The sequence below is a fragment of the Felis catus genome, chromosome F1 (genome assembly GCF_018350175.1).
Source record: "Felis catus isolate Fca126 chromosome F1, F.catus_Fca126_mat1.0, whole genome shotgun sequence".
Classification (NCBI taxonomy): domain Eukaryota; kingdom Metazoa; phylum Chordata; class Mammalia; order Carnivora; family Felidae; genus Felis; species Felis catus.
The window spans coordinates 68,470,810-68,492,025 of NC_058384.1; the positions used below are offsets into that span (position 1 = coordinate 68,470,810).

The window sequence follows — 21,216 nt, forward strand, 5'->3', positions numbered from 1 at the left end:
CCTGGAGGTAGACATGTGGGCTTGTAAATGGTCCAGCTCCCTCAAACCAGACGGGAGGTTGTAACAGGAAGGGACGGAGTAAGTCAGGAGGGGGCCCGCCTGCTGTGCTCTTCCCCAGGCAGAGGAAAGCCAGGGGCTTCCCGGCTTCGGGGCACCATGTGCCCTGGAATCACTTCGGCCCAGCAGGTGTCGCTAGCGGCTTCCTGGGGTTGGGGGCGCGGCTCCTGGGCCAGCTGATCCGAAACCCTGTGACGCGTTTCCACTCCGGGCTCTGAGTGCTTGGGTTTTTTGTCATCTTGTCGTGATGCAAGTATTTGCCCATAGTCTTCATCCTTGTGCGTTATACCCCGGTCTCCCAGGGTATTTTCCGATTCCTCCTAAAGAGGATCATGTCCTCTAGCAAATTTGTGCTCCCCGGCCTTGAATACGGCATCCTCGGGCTTCGTCCGTCTGTGACCCTTCTCCGTCACCGGCCCGTTTAAAAAATGATGAATTTAGTAACTTCATTTCCGGCCTATAGGACGTTCCTTTTTACTTTGCTACCATAGCTGTTTCTATCAGGATGGATTTCAACCAGTGGAGTTGCAGGATTTCAGTAAGTAGGAGTAGAATAACGGAGCGTTACCATGTGTCCAAAAAGGAGAGTATTGATGTGCCGCCTCTGTCGGGGAGAGAAGTGTCCTTTTAAGTTTTCCAAAGTACTTTCTTCTTAAGTGTTTAAAAAAAGAGCCTTTATTCTTTGCTGACTCGTCCGTCATTCATTGGCCTCTGCCGGAGGCCGGGGCCGCGAGCAGAAGTTGGAACGGGTGGGGAAATAGTTCTGATCGTTGCAGGGATTATTTGACCGTAATATTATTCCGTTAACGGTCATTGTTAGTAAACCACACTTGATTCCGAAGAAGTGAGCACCTGAGATAGTCTTTAGTTGCTTGGTGAACAAGGGCAGCCTTTCTGTTCTATTAAAATGCCCTTTTTCAGTCGGAGGTCCGTGCCTCCTGTTTCCTTCCGTTGAGGGGAGAAGGCAGACTCCCTTGTCCGCCACGTGCACCAGTTCGCGACACGTCTTTGGCGCCTGCCTCACAGACTTCTCTCCGTCAGTAGTCGTCTGCCCGCCGTTTTCCCTAAGCAGCCCTGTTCTCTGGCTTCCGTGCCGGCCACCCGATGACCGTGCGTCCAGGTGGCGCGTGCCCGCCGCCTAGCGGAGGGAGAGCGAACTGCAGGCGGCCCGATGGCGCGCCTCGCTTGCCATCTGGAAACGTGGCCTTCCCTGCCGCCTCGGTGGTTTGCAGACTGTGACTGGATAACGTCGCCTAGAACCTGAGCCGTGTTTTCATGAAGCTGCAGGCGGGCATCTCATTGGTCGAGTCCTTGACCGTCCGGCTACCTTGTTGGCGGGCTTTACCGTTTTCCCACAACTAACACATACGTTTAGCTTTTGAAAATGCTGTTAGGACGTGTGTGACCCCAGCACCCACGTGTGGCACTTGAGTCATTTATGCCCGAGACATTGTATAAAATTCCAGCCCTCCTGAAGGTTTTACTCTCAGATGCCGCTTCAAATAAACACCGTTCCAAGAAAACTAGTGTTTTTGCTCTCGGGTTAGTTCTGAGAATCCCGCCCTTTATAAGCACCTCCTGCGGCGAGGGCAGCAGCCAGGGGCCCCTTCCACCTGCCGTCATTGCTGACCTGTGGCAGGGAACCGCTGGACCCACCGGCAGACCCGATCCTACTTTTTTCTCCCGGGGCACCTGTCTGGCTTCTTCCCGAACCAGACGTAGTGTCGTGAGCACCCCCCCCCCCCGTCCCCATTTCCTCGGCATCTTGTGCGTGGACAGCTGTGGCCTGTGTCCTCACCTCTTACTCGGCTGTCATCGTACAGGTGCCCCTGTCCCACCCATGGGAGGTGATGCTTCAGTCTGTGGTGAAGCTTGAAATGTATAATTTTTTAAACTTGTACCAGGTGATCCTGATACCCAGCCGTGGCCGAGCACCCCCAGTGGAAGGTGCTGTTTAGGACAAGTGCGCAAATACATCCATTGAGGTTCTAGAAGAAGGCTGTCGTGTTGAGTCCTTCAGGATCAAATGTTTTTTTTTAAGTTTACCTATTTTGAGAGAGAGCACGAGCAGGGGAGGGAGGGAGAGAGAGAATCCCAAGACTCAGCACTGTCAGCACAGAGCCCGACGCGGGGCTCGAACTCCCGAACTGTGAGATCGTGACCTGAGCCAAAGTCGGACGCTTAACCGACTGAGCCACCCAGGCGCCCTTCAGGATCCAATTTTTAATTCCCGTCGAACGTTCACGTAATTGGCCCGGCGGTACAAGTGCCTATTGTGTCTTCCCATCTGTGCGTAACGAAAGGAAGCTCGCGTTGAAAATGAGGTCCCCACCCCCCAGCAGTCAGAGTAACGTTTTTCAGGATCCAGGTTGAACGCGCGTGTGAGAGCCCAGGCTGTGGCCGTTGAGCGTCAGGCTCCGACCCTGTGGACCGTCAAGGTGAGGACCCGGTGTTTTGCTGAAGTGCTTCCTTGCTACCTTCCCGCTCTCGGGTCCCGCGCAGCTCGCCGAGCCAGGCCGGGGCCCCCCCGTCTCCAGATCCGCACACTCGGAAGAATCTGGCAGCTCGTCCCGGGCGAGTCACGGCGGAGGGCGCCGACCGCAGCCTGCTCCTCACGGCCTGCGCCCTCCCCTCCCGCAGAGAGAGCAGGCCAGGCCGCAGAATCCCCCACCTTTGAAGGACACACACTAGCGGGGTGACGGGTGTGAGCTAGCCGCGTGGTTTTGGTTAACAAGTGAAGCATCAAGTTAAGAGCGACACCAAGCCAACAGCCAAGACGTGGAAGCAACTCACGAGCCCACGGACTGAGGAGCGGGCAAAACCAGGCGTGCTCACGACAGAACGGGACGGTAGTCGGCCTTAAACGGAAGGAAACGCGGACGCGTACTTCGGTGCGGGTGGGCCCGGAGGGTGCGTGCGGAGTGACGAGCCAGGCACGAGGGGACACGTGTGGTAGGACTGCACGTATAGGACCCCCAAGTTCACAGAAACGGTGAGGAGGATGGCGGGCGCCAGGCTGGGCACGGCGGGCAGTGGGGGGCTCTTTAATGGCACAGGGGATGGGCTCTGCGAGACGAAATGCTCCGGAGGCCGTTAACGCCACGGTGCAAAGATACGTACCGCCTCCACCGAACTGCACGCACAGAAATGGTCCAGTGAAAATTTTATTATGTCTTTTACCGGGGGATAAAACCCAAAACGGTGCCGGTCTGTTCGACGTCCAGAGACCAACGGGTTCTCTCCCCGTGTGTGAGCCTCGTGGGCTCGGGCCGGGAGAGTAGGGATCGGGTGTGAGGTATGGTCTCCACCACCGGACCGGTCAAACCTGTGCTGGGTCTGGCAGGTTGGCTCTGAGGGCCTATCCTTTCCCCGGCTTGGGAGAGGCTCTCCTCGAAGGAGCGATGGTCTGAGGCCCTGATAGTCAACGTACTCTTAGGCATTGAGGGGATTCGGGCTGCAGAGTGCAGGTTATCACCTCCAGACCCACACGGGGCCCCGGAATTCCGGCCCCCACGCTGTGAATCGTGATGGGATGAGTCACCAGGCCGTCTTGGTGCAGACTTACAGTGCTTCCCACGTGATATTTTTTTTAATGATTCAGATTGCCTTCTGATTTGCGTTCATAAACGGGATTCCTGAGTTGGATTCATGAGCGAAACATACGTCACTTGTGCCTATAAAAGCTAATCAGTTTAGGGGCATCTGGGTGGCTCAGTCGGTTGAGCGTCCGACTTCGGCTCGGGTCATGATCTCACAGTTCGTGAGTTCGAGCCCCGCGTCGGGCTCTGTGCTGACAGCTCAGAGCCTGTTTTGGATTCTGTGTCTCCCTCTCTCTCTGCCCCTTCCCTGCTCATTCTGTGTCTCTGTCTCAAAAATAAACATTAAAAAAAAAATTAAAAAAAAAAAAAAAAGCTAATCAGTTTATCAGGGTATCAACCAGCATGTTGTTGACCAGCGTGCATCATGGTCTCGGTGAATGACAAGACAGACACGTCGGTACTCATTTTGGGCTGTTTTCAGTGGTATGTTTGCAAGTGAAACATCACCCCTCAGATCCTTGCAGTTTTTAGAACGGAGGATGTCGGGGCTTTGGAAAGACTCTCCCAAGGAGCCGCCCCCACCAGCCTCAGCGCGGCCGCCTCGTCGCCACCTTTGGTTAACCCACGGCCGCACCTCCCTGCGCTCCGTGAACATTCTTCGTACTCAGCGTGGCTCCGCTCTTCCGCACCAGGGGGATTATAATTGCTAAATGAAAAGCTTTCTTCCATTGTGAAAAAACATACATGCTCATGAAAAAAAACCCAGTGCGTGAAAGAAAACAGGAGCATCCGTCATCTTCGTGACTTCCCAGGCTCTGGAAAGTCACAGAACTGCTCAGCTAGTGCGTGTACTGGGCACCCTTGGCAAGCCTCTCCCTGCGAGGCCACAGTCTGCCTGTCCACCTGCACCTCACACCGGACTGGCCACCCGCTCCTAGAGATGGCATCTGCTCAGAACTGTGGTGGGCACCCGGCGCCCTCCCATGTCCCCGCGGCCGCCCCCTCCCGTGTCCCCGCGGCCGCGTCCTCCCGTGTCCCCGCGGCCGCCCCCTCCCGTGTCCCCGCGGCCGCATCCTCCCGTGTCCCCGTGGCCGCCCCTCCCGGGCCACCCCCTCCCGTGTTCCCCGCGGCCGCGTCCTCCCGTGTCCCCGCGGCCGCCCCCTCCCATGTCCCCGCGGCCGCGTCCTCCCGTGTCCCCGCGGCCGCCCCCTCCCGTGTCCCTGTGGCCAGTGCCCTAACGCGAGGACACAGCACTGGTCAGGCAGACCGGGTTGGCGGCCTCGTTCAGCCTCTTAACTAGCCCGGAGTCTTGGGCCACTGCCTTCACCCCCGCCACCTCGTCTGTAAGCTGGCGAGGACACTCACCTTGCCGCGCCATGAGGCCGAGAGAGACTATCCCGTTTGTGCAGCATGTGCTGGACGGTCCACAAGTGGCAGCCGCCATTAGCGAATTGTAATAGGTCCTTTCTACCAAAAAGGGGCCATGAACTTCCCGGCGGCCAGTGTGGCCGGTGCCGTCCCTCTCTGCTGTCCACAGATTTTGTTTCCAGTTAATACTATACGCTGCCACAGAAGCCCGCTCCGGCCTCGTGGCCTCCGGCACAGAGACCCTCACTTCTGGCTGCACAGAGGGGGACCTGGGGGCTCCCACTCAGGCCCGGGGACTCGGCTATCGTGAGTCAGCGGTCTGGGACTGGGGCGGGAGCTCCTCAGACCCTCGGACCTGTCCCCGGAAACGGGCTGAAGGACGCCACGTCCCGAAATGTGAAGCCCCCACAGCACCCGCCTCCTCCTAGAAATGGTCACATTTCAGTCACCCTGGGGCTCGCGACCACCTTCCTCAGAACCACCTGGGGACCGACTTACCTTTCTGCGCCCACATCAGACCCACCCACGGAGTCCCTACGGTGCACCTGTGCGGGTCTGGGCCCGGGCGGGCCGACACAGGGTGCCATCTGTCCCCCAGCCTCTCCCTCACTCTTGCTGGGCACACACCCCAGGAAGTCACACAACACCGAACGTTGCAAAGTCCCTGTTGCGCAGAACAGAAACTCGAAGCCCGAAATAGAGAACGAGTGTCCTCCTGACCAATTCCATTCTTCAAACAGGCGTCACGCAGTGTTAAAATGCAGCTTCCGTGACTCAGTGAGCGATCCGTGAGCCCTGAGCGGCCGTGTTAAGCGATCTGAAGTCGCCTTAGCCGAGGATTTCATGCGTCTATGGTATGAACCTTTCACGATTTTACTGAAAAAACTCTATTCGTGTGGATTGTCGCCTAAAGCTTGTTACGAAACAGGACGTGGGTGAGGTGGTGTTTTGTTTTCTAAGTGACACATTTGCGGAAGGCAGGGGCTCCCGCAACGAAAACGCGGACTGGTCCGCATTTGGAGGACGGTACGGGGCTCACGGTCCCTGACTGTCACTGCTTGTGCACCCGCCCCGCGGCCAGCCCGCCTGCCACCACCCCGCGCTGCCGGGCCACATCTGAAAGCTCGGGGCCTTAGGGCGCCCGCGGGCTCCGTCGGTGGGGTGCTCGGACTCGATCTCGGGGTCGTGAGTTCCAGCCCCACGTGGGGTGTAGAGATCGCTTTAAAGAAAAAACTTTTTGAATTAAAAGGAAGAAAGCTCGGGGCCTTTGAAGAGCACACAGGCCGGCGGCTTCCCGCCTGTGGCCGCTTCTGCTCACGGACCCCGAGAAAGGCCGGGCGTCCTTGCGCCTCACGAGCAGGGAAGGGCTTCCTAAGCGGCTCCTCCAACAGCCGCGTGTCTTTGGCCTCCTGAGACTCGCCCAGCGCTCGCCCGGGTCTCGCAGAAAAGAGCGCTGTGACCGACAGCGACGCCTGGAGAAGAGCGGGGCACCTCCTTCTCCCCCCTCCCGCCCCCTGCGGACATCTTCCTGTGGCGCCTTCTGCCGGACCGGGACCAAGGGACCAAGCTCGAAGGAGACGGTGGCGCCCTGGAGGCGGTGGGCCGGGCAGGCGCGGCCGTGGCTTCCGTGGCTTCCCTCCGGGCGCCCCGCGGGGCCTCGGCTCGCAGCCCGAGCCACCCAGTCTCTGGGCCCCCAGCCTGGCGCCGCTGACACAGAGCTGCTGCGGGATGGCTCTCGTCCGTCGGGGAGGCGCGGGCGGGCTGCGGCCCGGGTTTTCCTGCCAAAGACCCTTGGCGAGAGGGGACGGTTCCAGGCTGCCGCTCAGGAGGCCGCGGCAGCTTTGTGATCCCGCTGACGCCCCCTGTTCAGTAAACAGCCTCCCGATGAGCCGCGGCCCATCCCCTTCCTTCCCCGCCGGGACGGTAAACGTGGCACCGGCACCCACACCCTTCCGGAAGCCCCGGGATTCGTTTGGGGAAACATTTGTACAATTAAAGTCTTTCGAGAAATTGCTATTGTTTCTTGGACTTATCTGATTCTTTCTAGAGGCGACTCGGTCCTGCACGGGGCGAGCAGGGGGCAAGGGCTCCACTCGCTTTTAAGCCCTTGTCCCCTTTCATCAGGCAAGTCCTTCCTCTAAGCAGCCCGGTGCCCGAGGCATAACTGCATCTCAAGCATATTTGTAGAAATTATTTATTTCAGACACTTACAGTTTTCGCTTTAAACACAAAATAGCTGATAAAAAAAAAATATTGAAAACCATCATACTGACCCTTTGCCCCACATACAGACATCAGCGTTTGGTGTTTGCTTTCAGGCAATTAGGTAAAAAATAAACACAAAAATTAAAACTATTATTTCTCTCAAAAAACACCAACCACATTGTAAAGTTGAGGTATTGTGTTTAACAGACACGTGACGCCATCCAGGTGTGGTTTCTGCACGCACAGCCTTGCTACATGCTGTTCCTTTCTAAAGCGGGGACGTTCGCAGACTGGCAGTATTTCCTGATAATCATTAAGGTTGTCATAGAAACTCTGAGGCCCTCTGAGGCCCTGCGGGGGACGCTCAGAGGCTTCTGGTGCAGAGCCTGAACCCGCTGGCCCACCTGCCGGCAACAGCCCCGTTGCAGCCGGGGAAGCCAGGAAGGGCCACCCGGTGCCCGTGTCTCCAGATTGAGACAGCAACTCCCCCTGACGCCGGCTGCCAGCCTCGTGCCCAAGTGGGTCAGCCTTCAGGGCCCGTGACGAGGCGATACAGCTCAGCTGGGCAAGACATTCTTGAACATTCTGCAGGAAACCCACCTGGCATGAGCACTCCCAGCCTGCTCTGTTCACCACCAGGCGGGCTCCAGCAGCCGACGGCACGCGTGATGATGGTGACCCACCCCGGGGCGGGGGGCAGGGATTCTGTGAGCCCGGAGCCCGGCAAACGGAAGGGCAAGGCCCCATCTGAGCAAGGAGCTCTCGGAGTTCCCAAAGGCTCTGCAGACACATTCAACGCTACCCCCCGGACATCTCCAACGGATTTTCATTAATGCTACAGGAATTACTGACCACGTTAACTGACCTGGAACCGGGGCATGTTCAACTTTTCCCACCCGGCAGGATGGGCCGTCATTTCACACGTGACCGCTGCGGCGGCCGGTGTCAGGTGGGTAACATCGCCGTGGAGGCGTCACGGGCCCGGGAGGCGGCCGTCGATTGGCACACAGAGAGAGAGCTTGGCAGGGGCCCCTGTGCCCGCCAAGCAGCCTACAACCCAGAGGAAAACGCTCTTCCTTCATTTGCACTAGCTTATAAAGAAAGAAAGGGAGAAAACCCTCTTCAACACACACACACAAAAGGCAGTTTCATTACAATAATAACGAAAGCGGTAACGGCGTGGAGATCACAGCGGCACTGGCGCCCTCAGCAGCCCAGAGCTCCGGATCGCCATCTTCCGCCCACGGCTCAGCCTGCCACCAGGGTAGAGCCCCGTGAAGAGTCAAGGACCCACAGGCACAGAGTCACCCTTTCTCACGCACACACTGGCTTTTCGTATTTCCCGTTCACAGCGTTTCTGCCGTGCTCAGAGAAACGGTATAGAAAAACAACAACAACAACAAAACCCCTGCCTAACTTCTGTCGGCTTAAGACCGGTTGCCAAAAGCAGCATCAGGGCCTGAGAGCTGCCCACAGCATGGCAACGAAACCCGCCCGCCGGGGCAGGGACAGTGTGAGCCCGGCGAACAGCGAGCGACTCGTGGTCATTCCACCCCGCTGCCGCCTGTCTGGTGCTGGTGGTTGTTTTTCTAAAAAGGTAGCTGATGAGAAAAGTCTGTGGTTCCTAAGTTTTCAGCCGTGGCCACAAGGCTGACTGATCACAGCTTCATCCTGGGACAGCCCATGCTGCTGGAGGGCACTTGCTGGGGGAAACCTTGAGCGTCCCCCGGTTGTCACGGCCACACGCTCCGCGCTGCTCCCATCCCAGCTGAGCTGAACCGAATTCAAGGAACTGAAGAAGGCTCCGCAGAAGCAGACTTTGTAAGAAGGCCACCACCCCCCCCCCCCCCGTGCCCGGGGCTGGGGTGGGGGCTGGACAGCGTGTCCCCTGAGGCTGCCTGGGGGGGAACAGCTGCTTCGCCCCAAGTTCGAAAAGAGGCAGTTGTTTTAGGACAAAAAAACAAGACAGAGAATGAAACCTGACTCTGCTCAAAAAGGAAAATTGTCTTTTCTCCTCCTTCTCCGCTTGATGCAGTTTTGTGCTACACAAGCGTCCTCGTCCTCACCAAAGTGACTCCTGTCCCGACACAGGGCGAACGCGGGCTCTCGCGCCCTCTCAACATCAAACAGCAGTTCTCGTAAAAAGCAGGTTAACATCCATTCTTGCTTTCTGTCTTTTCACATAAATATCATCTTCCCTTGTTTCCTCGGGCTCAGCTGAAAACAAAGTAGACGGAGGCGGAGCAAAGCGGGTGTGAACCCCTCACCGCCACGGAGGAGGCCCCCGCTGCCAGTTCTTGGGGGGACGAGGAGGCCTGTCCCCAGCACCTGCCCCCCTTTTCGTCTCTCCTCCTTTAGTCCTGGGGTCCAGACGGGGAACTGGAGCCAGTGCACCTGCTTGCGGTCCAGCCAGTGCCCAGCATCACCCTTCCCATGCAGCACGATGCGAGTGAGGAAGTGAGTACGATTCCACTTCAGACCCCCAGGCCCTGAGACGCTCTCCGACCCGTCTGGGCTGTTTTCAGGTGTGGGGAAGGCAGGCGAGCCCTCTCCCGCCCTCGGACCTGAGAAGACTGGATTTTGAAGGCACTTAGGACTCCAGCTGGGAGGTGGCTCGGTGCAGGGCACCGGGGGGCCGGCGGCTGGGGGTCCCACCTGCCGCAGGCTGCAGCTCGTGGAGGCGAGCGGGGTGTGCGGACGGCCAGCAGGTCAAGTACGCCAAGCCTGCACAGCCCACACCCGGCTCTGCTGCCCCGAGCGTCCAGCACGGTGGACCCACGAGCCTGCGTGGGCTCGGGCCCCTCGGGGGCGTGTGGGAAGGGGCGGTTCCCGGACACCGGCAGGGGCCGCACGCCTGTTCCAGGAAGCCAAGCGCCTCCTGCGAGGCCGCCCCGCGCCGCCGGCGCCCGAGAGGGGCCGGCTGGCGCTCTGTCCCGCACACGGCAGGGCCGGCCTGGCCCCCGCCTGCCCCGCGCGCCCAGCCAGCTATCTGGGTAAGAAGTAGTCTCGGTTAGTGATGTCGTAAGCGCTCCGGGGGCCCCTGGCGTCCGGCCGGCCGTGCCCCGACGTGTTGTCAGACCCGAGGCTGCCGGGGTTCACGGGAGGAGAGAGGAGGGGGACGAGCCCCGGCCTGGGCTGGGGCCTCTCGGGGACCAGCTGCCCCAGAGCATACGGCGGCTGTGTGCTGGCCTTGCCTTCCTTCAGGGCCTGCAGCTTCCACGTCTTCCTGAACCTTCACGGAGACAGACAAAGACAAAGCACACGGCCGTTAGTGCCCCGGGGACGGACCCGAGTGAGAAACGCCGGCCGCTGGCTCCCCCGGGGGCCCGGCGCCGGCCTCCCGCTCAGAGGAGCGAGAGCCGTCTACCCCATCACAGGGGCTTACACGGCACAGCGCTCTGAAGAGCTGGGGGTTTCAAAAACACGCCAAGGGACACGTGTGTACTGTTGGTCCCACTTACAAACGGGGAAACTGAGGCACACGTGGCCAGGCGTGTCCCTTCACTGCACTAAGCACGTCATCGGTCCTGTGCCACAGGCTGCGCACAGGTGCACCGTGGGTCCCAAGCCCATTCGCTTGGAAAAGAGAGGAGGGAAAACGGGCCTGTGGGTCAAGCTCCGGCCAGCGGGGCCGACGGCTGGCAGCCTCCATTCAGCAGGGGCAGGGCTGCCCCTCCGTCCGCAGCCCTGCTCCTCTGGGCCACTCCAGCCACGCTGGTGAGTCCGCACAGACCCCGCCGTGGGCACCGTCGGGCACAAGTGACTCATCTGACAGGAAAGCAGATCTTCGGCAGGAAGGAGATAAGCATCTCCGATCACGGCTCCCCTCAGGCTGCTCTGCGCCGGGCCCACGGCCAGGGCGCAGGGGCCGAGAGAGTCACTCGCGGGCCAGAGTCTCCAAAGATACATCAGGCCCCTTCCTGAGGGGCCCCGTGACCACGCGGCCGGCACCCCGCTGCCACCGCTGCCCCGCTCCCCTCTGTCACCTCCCTCGGCCCCACCTGACGTCAGCGGCTCCAGGAAGGGCTTGGAGGGAGGAGGGAAACCAGTGTCAAAAACAAGGTTTGGGGATTTTCCTTGGGTTTCTTTTTATATCAACAGGCTATTCCTGTTCTGGTGACGATAAATCATTGAGAGTTGGCTCCAATCTGCCATTGGCTGCTAGCCTGTTACCCAAATGGAATAAACAATCTTCAGAATGTTCCTGAAGGCTCCGCCATTCGGGCACCGGGCCGGGAAGGCAGCGGGGCCCTGGGGGGGAGTTACCCTCCCTCAGGGGAGAGCCGAGGGCAGGCATGACACTCTGCGTTTCAAAATATTCAGACCCTCTGACCCAGGAGTTCCATTTCTGAGAAAACACCCCGAGGAAATAGCAGGGCTGCGGGAAAGCGTTCCGCGCGAAGATGTCAGACTCGGCGGCGTCCGTGGAAGCAGACCCGCCCGAACGCCCGTCGAAGGCTGCTGGAGCGAGCCTGGGCACAGCGGCCCGACAGCGGCTCCGGAATTTCCCGAAGTTCAGGAAAGTGAGGTGTAACGGCAGCGAAACGATGCGGGAAAGCGCTTGGGTTGTAACTGAGGCCAAATTCACAAGGCAGGACTCACGGCTGTGCACACAGGACAGTCACGGCGCCGCGAGGACAGAACTGAGCTGAGGACGAGGCTCGGGAAACGCATCCAAACGCCACGGTTCTCGATCGGGCTGTGGACCACACGCTCACTTCGCGCAAGCTCGTGGACCTGCCGGCTTGGGACGTGTGCGCTTGTCTGCATCGGCCGGACTTCGACCACATTCACGTTTTAACAAGCAAAAAGGCCGTCTTTGGATACCGCGGGATTTTTTCTTCCTTCTACCTATCACCATTTAGCAAACAAATTTGTTTTGAAGCCTCTGTCGACGTTATTTAACCTACAGGGAGAGCAGCGTCTGCTTTTGACCTCTTTTTTCCAAAGCAACTAACTGGATGGGTAACTAAGAACGACGAGCTTTTCTTCTCTTGAAATATTTTGAGTGAATGAGACGCTTCCCACAAATGACTAGGCTCAAAGGGACTTTGGTTGCAGCCAGCCTGGGGGGGCGTCCACGGCAGGCACTGCTCCGGCCTGAGCGGGGGGTCTGGGCAGGCCGGGGGCTGGAGAGGTTGGGACACGGGGGCAAAGAACCAAGCTGAGCGGCCAGACTTCATGCACCCCAGTCGCCACCTCGTGTCTTACCTATTTGGGCTTCATAATGTTTTAAGAAAAGTTTCTGCAGCTAAAAGAAAAATTTTAAAACATTTAGAACAACTGTCACTCTTTTAAACAAGTAACCCAGTGAGAAGCGACACACAAGGTGGTTTTAAAACATCGGGATGAGGGGCGCCTGGGTGGCTCAGTCGGTTGAGCGTCCGACTTCGGCTCAGGTCATGATCTCACAGTCTGTGAGTTCGAGCCCCGCGTCGGGCTCTGAGCTGATGGCTCGGAGCCTGGAGCCTGCTTCCGAGTCTGTGTCTCCCCCTCTCTCTGCCCCTCCCCTGCTTGCTTTTTTTCTCTCTCTCTCTCAAAAATAAACATTTTAAAAAATTAAAAAAAAAAAAAAAGAACTGGCCTGTTTCCAAATAAATTTGCCTGAGACGAGAGAAAATGGAAAGTCACCAGGCGAGGAAATAAATTACTGTGTGTTCTCAACACGAGGCTCGTAGCAACCACCCAGAGTCCAAGCACCATCCGCAGGTGAGCAAACAAGCTTTCTGACGAACGGCAGGCGGTTAGCGCCCGGCCTAACGCTTCTCGCTCAGTGGTGAACGGCACAGCGAGATGGGGCTGCCGGTCAGTGAAGCCACAGGCCAGGAGCGGACGGGCCGCACTCCCCGGGCCCACGTCGGCCACAGCAGGCTAGCCTGGTGGGCGGGGACTCTCGGGGCTCGGGCTCTAGTCCTGGCTCCAGGCACAAAGTCACCCTACTTCTCAGGTCCGCTCTCTCATTTGTAAAAGTAAAGAACTTCCCTAAACGACCGTGACGGCCACATCCACAGAACATGAGCTTGGGGTTTGAATCCTGGCCTTTGCAGCCGCTGTCTCCCACGCTCCCCCAGCTCCAGCCTCCTCGCAGGCCAAGTGGAGGCCCCGACGGTTCCTCGGTGGGGTCCGTGGCGGCCCGCAGGCGGCAGGAGAGGGGCGGTGAGTGCTGGCAGGGCCCCTCTCTGCTCCAAACGTGTAAGAGCTGGTGAGACCTCGGCCTCCCGCGCTCTGGCCTCACCCGCACACCCTCCACACGACCGGCTCGCCACTGCGCTGGGCGTCCAAGCGGACGCCACCCCGAACGCAGTCTGAGTCGTCACCCGGACCACCACGGTGCCACGGCCGCTCCCGAGACTGCGCAAGGGCCCCGGGAGCGTGGCGGTTGCTCGCCCCCAAGCCTCCCCTCACGATCACCAGCGACAACCCGGACAGCCGCCACCAGACAAGAGGCAGGAGGGACAGGCTCCAGTTTGCCCTGCGCTGGTCCAGCCACCGGCCAAGCCTCCCGAGACCTCAGCACAGGCAACACCGTGAGCTCCCGCCAAGGCCACGAACACGCCTCCTGCCCACGCCTCAGGAGCACTGCTGGCTGACGTGTCCGCAAGCTCAGTGTGAGTGACAAAGCCGACGGCCACCCGGTGGGAGAGGCCACGTGAAGGGGGCACGGTGCCCATCGGCCTGTGTGTTTCCTAACCTCAGCTGGAGAGGTGCGAGGACACAGCACTGAAAGGTGACCCCTGCAGGTCCCCGGGAGGTGTGGCCAGGCCCCTCGGACTCGCCCGGGGACAGACTTCCGTGCTGATGCCCGCGTGGCACCCTCCCCACGTCTGTACACGGCTCCCGTGAGACAGACCACGTGGAACGGCACTGCAGCCCCAGGGCCTGACGCCTCACTTCTGTGTCTCGCACACACCCCACCCCCCTCTGATCTGTCAGCACGGTTCCCGGCTCCCCTTTGCGTCTACACAACCTTCCCGTGTTGGAATTCCACACGGATTGTCCTGGCCTTGCCCGCACCCTATCTACATGCTCGCAGTCTCCGCGAGACTGACAATCCACCACGCACCCAGCTGCTGAGGCAAGAGACCTGAGGGTCACACTGGACCCTTGCCCCTCCTGCTGCTCATCTGATCCGTCTTCAAATCTGGCCAGTTCTTCCTCTAAAACACATGCCGCCACCAGCAACACAAGCTAGATGAGGAGGGGGAGGCCAGCACGGGCCCCCCCGGGCCCCGCTCACCACGGGATGAGGCCACGGGCCCCTTGGACCCCGCTCACCACGGGACGAGGCCACGGCCCCCCGGGCCCCACTCACCACGGGACGAGGCCACGGTCCCCCGGGCCCCGCTCACCACGGGACGAGGCCACGGCCCCCCCGGGCCCCGCTCACCACGGGATGAGGCCACGGCTCCCCCGGGCCCCGCTCACCACGGGACGAGGCCACGGGCCCCCAGGACCCCGCTCACCACGGGACGAGGCCACGGGCCCCCCTGGGCCCCGCTCACCACGGGACGAGGCCACAGGCCCCCCAGACCCCACTCACCACAGGACGAGGCCATGGGCCCCCCCGGACCCTGCTCACCATGGGACGAGGCCACGGGCCCCCCTGGGCCCCGCTCACCACGGGACGAGGCCACGGGCCCCCCAGACCCCACTCACCACAGGACGAGGCCATGGGCCCCCCCGGACCCTGCTCACCATGGGACGAGGCCACGGCCCCCCGGGCCCCACTCACCACGGGACGAGGCCACGGTCCCCCGGGCCCCGCTCACCACGGGACGAGGCCACGGTCCCCCCGGGCCCCGCTCACCACGGGACGAGGCCACGGTCCCCCCGGGCCCCGTTCACCACGGGACGAGGCCACGGTCCCCCCGGGCCCCGTTCACCACGGGACGAGGCCACGGGCCCCCAGGACCCTGCTCACCACGGGATGAGGCCACGGGCCCCCCTGGGCCCTGCTCACCACGGGACGAGGCCACGGGCCCCCCAGACCCCACTCACCACAGGACGAGGCCATGGGCCCCCCCGGACCCTGCTCACCTTGGGACGAGGCCACGGTCCCCCGGGCCCCGCTCACCATGGGACAAGGCCACGGGCCCCCCTGGGCCCTGCTCACCACGAGACAAGGCCACGGGCCCCCCGGACCCCGCTCACCATGGGACGAGGCCACGGGTCCCCCAGACCCTGCTCACCTTTGACGAGGCCACGGGCCCCCCAGACCCTGCTCACCACAGGACGAGGCCATGGGTCCCCCGGACCCTGCTCACCTCAGGATGAGGCCATGGGCCCCCCAGACCCCACTCACCACAGGACGAGGCCACGGGCACCCCTGGGCCCCACTCACCACGGGACGAGGCCACGGGCCCCCCAGACCCCGCTCACCACAGGACAAGACCACGGGTCCCCCGGACCCCGCTCACCACAGGACGAGGCCACGGCCCCCCGGGCCCCACTCACCACGGGACGAGGCCACGGTCCCCCGGGCCCCGCTCACCACGGGACGAGGCCACGGCCCCCCGGGCCCCGCTCACCACGGGATGAGGCCATGGCTCCCCCGGGCCCCGCTCACCACGGGACGAGGCCACGGGCCCCCAGGACCCTGCTCACCACGGGACGAGGCCACGGGCCCCCCTGGGCCCCGCTCACCACGGGACGAGGCCACAGGCCCCCCAGACCCCACTCACCACAGGACAAGGCCATGGGCCCCCCCGGACCCTGCTCACCTTGGGACGAGGCCACGGTCCCCCGGGCCCCGCTCACCATGGGACGAGGCCACGGGCCCCCCTGGGCCCTGCTCACCACGAGACAAGGCCACGGGTCCCCCGGACCCCGCTCACCATGGGACGAGGCCACGGGTCCCCCAGACCCTGCTCACCACAGGACGAGGCCATGGGTCCCCCGGACCCTGCTCACCTCAGGATGAGGCCATGGGCCCCCCAGACCCCGCTCACCACAGGACGAGGCCACGGGCACCCCGGACCCCGCTCACCACAGGACGAGGCCACGGGCCCCCAGGGCCCTGCTCACCACAGGACGAGGCCACGGGCCCCCCGGACCCTGCTCACCTCGGGACGAGGCCACGGGTCCCCCGGACCCCGCTCACCTCGGGACGAGGCCACTGCCCCCCCGGACCCCGCTCACCATGGGACGAGGCCACGGGCCCCCCCGGGCCCCGCTCACCACGAGACGAGGCCACGGGCTCCCCAGACCCTGCTCACCATGAGACAAGGCCACGGGCCCCCCGGACCCCGCTCACCACGGGACGAGGCCACAGGTCCCCCAGACCCTGCTCACCTTGGGATGAGGCCACGGGCCCCCCAGACCCCGCTCACCACAGGACAAGGCCATGTGTCCCCCGGACCCTGCTCACCTCAGGATGAGGCCATGGGCCCCCCGGACCCCACTCACCACAGGACGAGGCCACGGGCCCCCCGGGCCCCGCTCACCACAGGACAAGGCCATGGGCCCCCCGGACCCCACTCACCACAGGACGAGACCACGGGTCCCCCGGACCCCGCTCACCTTGGGACGAGGCCACGGGCCCCCAGGGCCCTGCTCACCACAGGACGAGGCCACGGGCCCCCCGGACCCTGCTCACCTCGGGAGGAGGCCATGGGCCCCCCGGACCCTGCTCACCTCGGGACGAGGCCACTGCCTCCCGGACCCTGCTCACCACGGGACAAGGCCACAGGCCCCCCGGACCCCGCTCACCATGGGACGAGGCCACGGGCCCCCTGGACCCTGCTCACCACGGGACGAGGCCACGGGTCCCCCGGACCCTGCTCACCTCAGGACGAGGCCAACGCACAGGAGCGTTCCGAAGGCCAGGCTTCCTCCGGCCACTAGGAAGGTGGGCAGTGGCACCGAAGAGTCTTGCACTAGGAGGAGAGAGAACAGGAGGAGGAACAGGAAACCAGGTGCTGTCAGGACCCGAGGGAACCTCGCCCCGGAGGCCTGCTAGCCCGCCAGAGCTGGCTCCAGAGGACTCGGCCCAGCCCAGTGCGACCCCGGGGTCCCAGCCCTGGCGAGAGAGCCCCCCCCTCCACTGAACAGCTCTGGCCCGGCCCCCAAGGCACGGGGGTGCAACAGCCTGGAGGCTTTGGGGACCCCGTCGACGCAGCTCCACTGAGGACGGTGTCAGGGGCTCAGGCAGGTGAAATCAAGCTTTCTCCACTGGGGTGTCACCTGTCACCCCACTTGGTCCTCAAGCCCCAGCCACGTGGACCTCATTTGTCCGCCACGTGCCATGTTCCTGCTCCTTCCGGAGCCCCCCCGCCCCCAGTCTCCTTCCCTTCCAGAATGCTCTTCCCGCCTGAGCCGTCCAGCCCCAACCAGACCTTTGGCGTCACAAGAGGTGATGCCATTTCCTCTGCGGAGCGACCTCGCTCCAGGCGCCCGCGGGCACCTCTCCAGCTGCAGCTCGAGCTCCCGGCAGCGGGACCACGGGTGTCCCCACGGTCAACCCCCCCTGCTCATGCGGAGCCCGCACACAGCAGGCTCTGCGGGGACCGAAAGAACAAACTGGTCCGTGGGCAACCACGTCCCCTCCCACAGCTGCCACACGGAGCTGGTGCCCGGAGTCCACACTCTGTGGCTGGGCCCGCACACCCTCACGGCTCCCGGGCTCCTCCAGGCGTGTCCACCATGGGCCGCGATGCCTCCTGACGCTCATCACTTCGAGCGCCCGCTGGACGCGGCTGTCAGGAGCCCAGACCGGGCACCGGCTGCAGGACGGGTGTCCCCGCACCTGGCAGAGACGGCCGTGTAACAGAGGCAGTATGACTGGCTTCCTCACTAACACTTCACCGTCTTTGATATTTGTTCCTTCCCTCATTCAACAAATGTTTATTGACTATTTATCGATAGAAGTCTCTGTTCGGAGCCACAGGGATACAGGCTGACAGAAAAGCTCCCGCCTTCCTGGATCTTACATTCTAATCAACAGAGAGACAAACAAATAAATGTCACGTGACCTTAGCAGGGACAAGGGCAATGACGACAAAGAAAGCAGAGGAAGGTCAAGGAGTGACAGGGGTGGGGGCTGGGGGTGGGGTGTCAGACGTAGGACAGGCCCCTAGCAGAGGGCTCCGAGCAGAGGCCTGGCTGTGTAAAGGAGCTGGCCAGGTCAGGGGAAGAGCACACGGGCAGAGCAGGCAGCGTGTGCAAAGGCCCTGAGGTAGAGAATGTGAGTGCAGGCAGCGTGTGCAAAGGCCCCGAGGTAGAGAATGTGAGTGCAGAGCGAGCGACAGGGAGAGTGGACAAGGTGAGGTCTGAGACAGGCACTGACCCCACAGAGACCAGAGCCCAGATCTGTGACTGCACAGTCGCTCTGGCTGCTGGCTGAAGAGGGTCTGTTGGGGGTTAGGAGGAAAAGACGGGAGACCCGCACCAGCTCCTGAAGTCCTGGCAGAGGGGACGAGTCCCTGGGAACAGCAGGGCTCAGGGACTGGACGTGGGGCAGGGGTAGAAGAGGACATGCGCTCGACCCCCTCCGCCCGCCCCCGACCGCCCTGAGCGGCCCAGTGCATGTGGCACCGGTTCCCAAGACGAGGAGGATGGAAAAGGAGAGACTGGGGCTGGAAAGGGCCAGGGGCATCAAGTGCTCAGTTTCCGACATAAGTATGAAATTCCCAGCGAGCATCAGGCCACGGGCACATGCCCACTGGGCACTGGGCAGGGAGCCTGGCCATCGATGGACCCACGGACGGCCTTCCCGGAGACAGGGCTGGAGGAGCTCCTCGCTGAGGCCCCTCCCCACCGCAGCCCCTGAACTGCACCCCACCCCCACCCTACCACTCGAGGCCCATTCAAACGGCACCTCCCCCAGAACGTTCTGTGATCCCAACTGCACACACCCTCGGACATCTCCAAACTCCCCTCGCTTTATCGATGCCTCTGCTTTGGCCGTCTCCACACCGCTCTCCACCGCACTCCCTGCTCTCCTCCATCGGAGCCTGACCCCGGGAGGGTGGGGTGGCTTCGGTCCCCCCGAGCCCCCAGCTGTGCAGAACTCGGGCCCGGGTAGTCAGCAGGTCCTTCCCAGGTGCATTGTAGCAGGGCCTGCAACCGGGATGGGGCCTGGGCAGCCAGCATCCGGTGGGGCGAGGGCTTCCACAGAGAGCCAGGAGCCGTGCTGAGGCCCACCCAGCCTGCGCTCCGGGAGCCCCACACGTATGGCGGACCCGGGTCCTTCCTGACGCTGGTGAGCTTTCCTGCTCTTGCAGGTACACGGGGGCCGAGCACCGAAATCCAGGCTCCCAGAGAGTTCCGCCGGCCTGCATTCCGTGTCAGACTCCAACCCTTTTGTTTGTATTCTAGGCAAGCTGGGGCATATTTCACTGATCTGTGCCATTCTCCCTATGGTTCCCTCACCCTACGTCAGCCGACGGCCTCAGACGGGGGCCTGCAAAGTAGCGTCTCTGTCACAGCTCCTCCCCTTCAGCAGACTGGCCTTCTGCCAACACTTCCGAATAAGAACGGACGTGATGCAGAGAAGTCCCTGTGCCCCTGATATCACCGGAGTGTGAATACACCCAGTCCTTACCTGGGAGGCTGGTTGCATTTGCAGAATCTTTCAAGAGATTATTTTCATCGTCTCCATTAGTAGTCGGTGCCTAAAACAGAGATCCCCCCTGTAAGCGCGTTTCTGCAGATTCCGCCATCATCTGGGACCAGCTCAGACCTCCTCCTCAGCCCTCTATGGTCCATCCATGGCATCCTTCGCTGTGCCTCCGGGACCTCTCCACTCCTGACCTGAGCCTCTCGACGTCTGCACCGTCATTTCGTTATTTGTATCTATACCTCGCCAGCAAGAGGCAGGACTCCTTCCCGGCTGCCTCTCCACCAGGGCTTGGGGCACGGCACCTCTCCCAAAGGAGAGGCTCCCCGGACGGGCTACAGCAGCACTGTCCCCCACGTCCCATGCCAGGGTGCGGGTGCCCCCATCTCCTGGGAAAACCGCGGGCCAGAATCCTGGACCCCCCACTTACCAGCTCTGTGACCTTGGACAGATCCTGTAACCCACGTGGGTATCTGTTTTCCTCCCTCGCAGGCACCACCGCCTTAGCTCTGAACCCCGGCTAACGACAGGATCAAACGGGACTGCGGGTACAGGGCTCAGCACCGAGCACATCTGGGCTGGCCCTCAGCCAGCGCCCACCCCGCACCTGGCCACACGGCACAGGCTGTACCCGGAGCCTCTTCCGCCGGTGCCTGGGAAGCCCTGCATCGGCCACGTATGAGGTGCGAGGCCGGGGCTCCTTCCCTGGGCTGCTGGCTCCAGGAGGGGCTGAGCCTCCCAGTTTAGCTGGCCCTCAGGGGATTAAGGACCACAGGACAGGCAGCTGGGTGGGAAATTGGATTACCCAAAGATTTGTTAAGCAGCTTCAGAGGTAATCCTCTTTCCAGAAAATTATGACACCGGGAGCCCACAGAGGAAAGGCTCAGATGCACCGAATTTGATTCCGAGCTCAGTGGCGTCTCTCAGATCAGAGACGAGACCTCGGCCACGAGGCACAGGGCGTTCTTCGAGCCAGGCCAGCCAACTCCACAGACCACCGTGGCCGCGACAGTCCTGGGACAACCGAACTGCTCTGACCCCGTTGTACAGAGGCTCAAAGACAGCACGTGACCGGCCCGTGGCCACATTTCCAGTAAGCGGCAGGGCTGGGATCTGAACCAAGTTCCGTCCGGTGCCAGCCCACAATCCCCAGCCCAGGTGCTGCTGTCCTGGCCACTCACCTGCGTGGAGGGGGGCGCCTCCGTCTTGGCTGGGGGGCTCCTGGGTTCTGTGGGCGGAAGAGTCACAATTAATGATGGACAGACCCCGAACTCTCCCAGAGTAAGCTCGCTGCCGTGTTGGCGAAAAGAACGTTACGCTAGAATAAGCTGGTAGCCAGCCCTAGACAATTAGTTATGTAAGTATATACAAATACTACATACAAAACCACATATAAGTATATAATTAAATTCGTTACATAAATTAAATAGTTATATAAGTTAGGAGATAGCCATAGGTTGCAACAGTCTTTAAAAATAAAGGAGAGGGGCC

The 21,216-nt window shown here is 61.6% G+C and overlaps 1 protein-coding gene across 1 annotated transcript in view; it reads right to left on the reverse strand.

The window, feature by feature from the left end:
• Window positions 1-7,142: 7,142 nt before the first annotated feature.
• The window catches only part of IL6R (interleukin 6 receptor), a 45,278-nt gene continuing 31,204 nt past the window's right edge, over window positions 7,143-21,216 (reverse strand). Inside the window, exons 7-10 of the mRNA XM_023248073.2 lie at window positions 20,907-20,953; window positions 19,711-19,780; window positions 16,954-17,044; window positions 7,143-10,401 (exon numbers count right to left, since the gene is read on the reverse strand). Coding sequence (XP_023103841.2) covers window positions 10,155-10,401; window positions 16,954-17,044; window positions 19,711-19,780; window positions 20,907-20,953 — 455 coding nt within the window. The 3' untranslated portion in view covers window positions 7,143-10,154. The remainder of the gene's footprint in view (window positions 10,402-16,953; window positions 17,045-19,710; window positions 19,781-20,906; window positions 20,954-21,216) is intronic.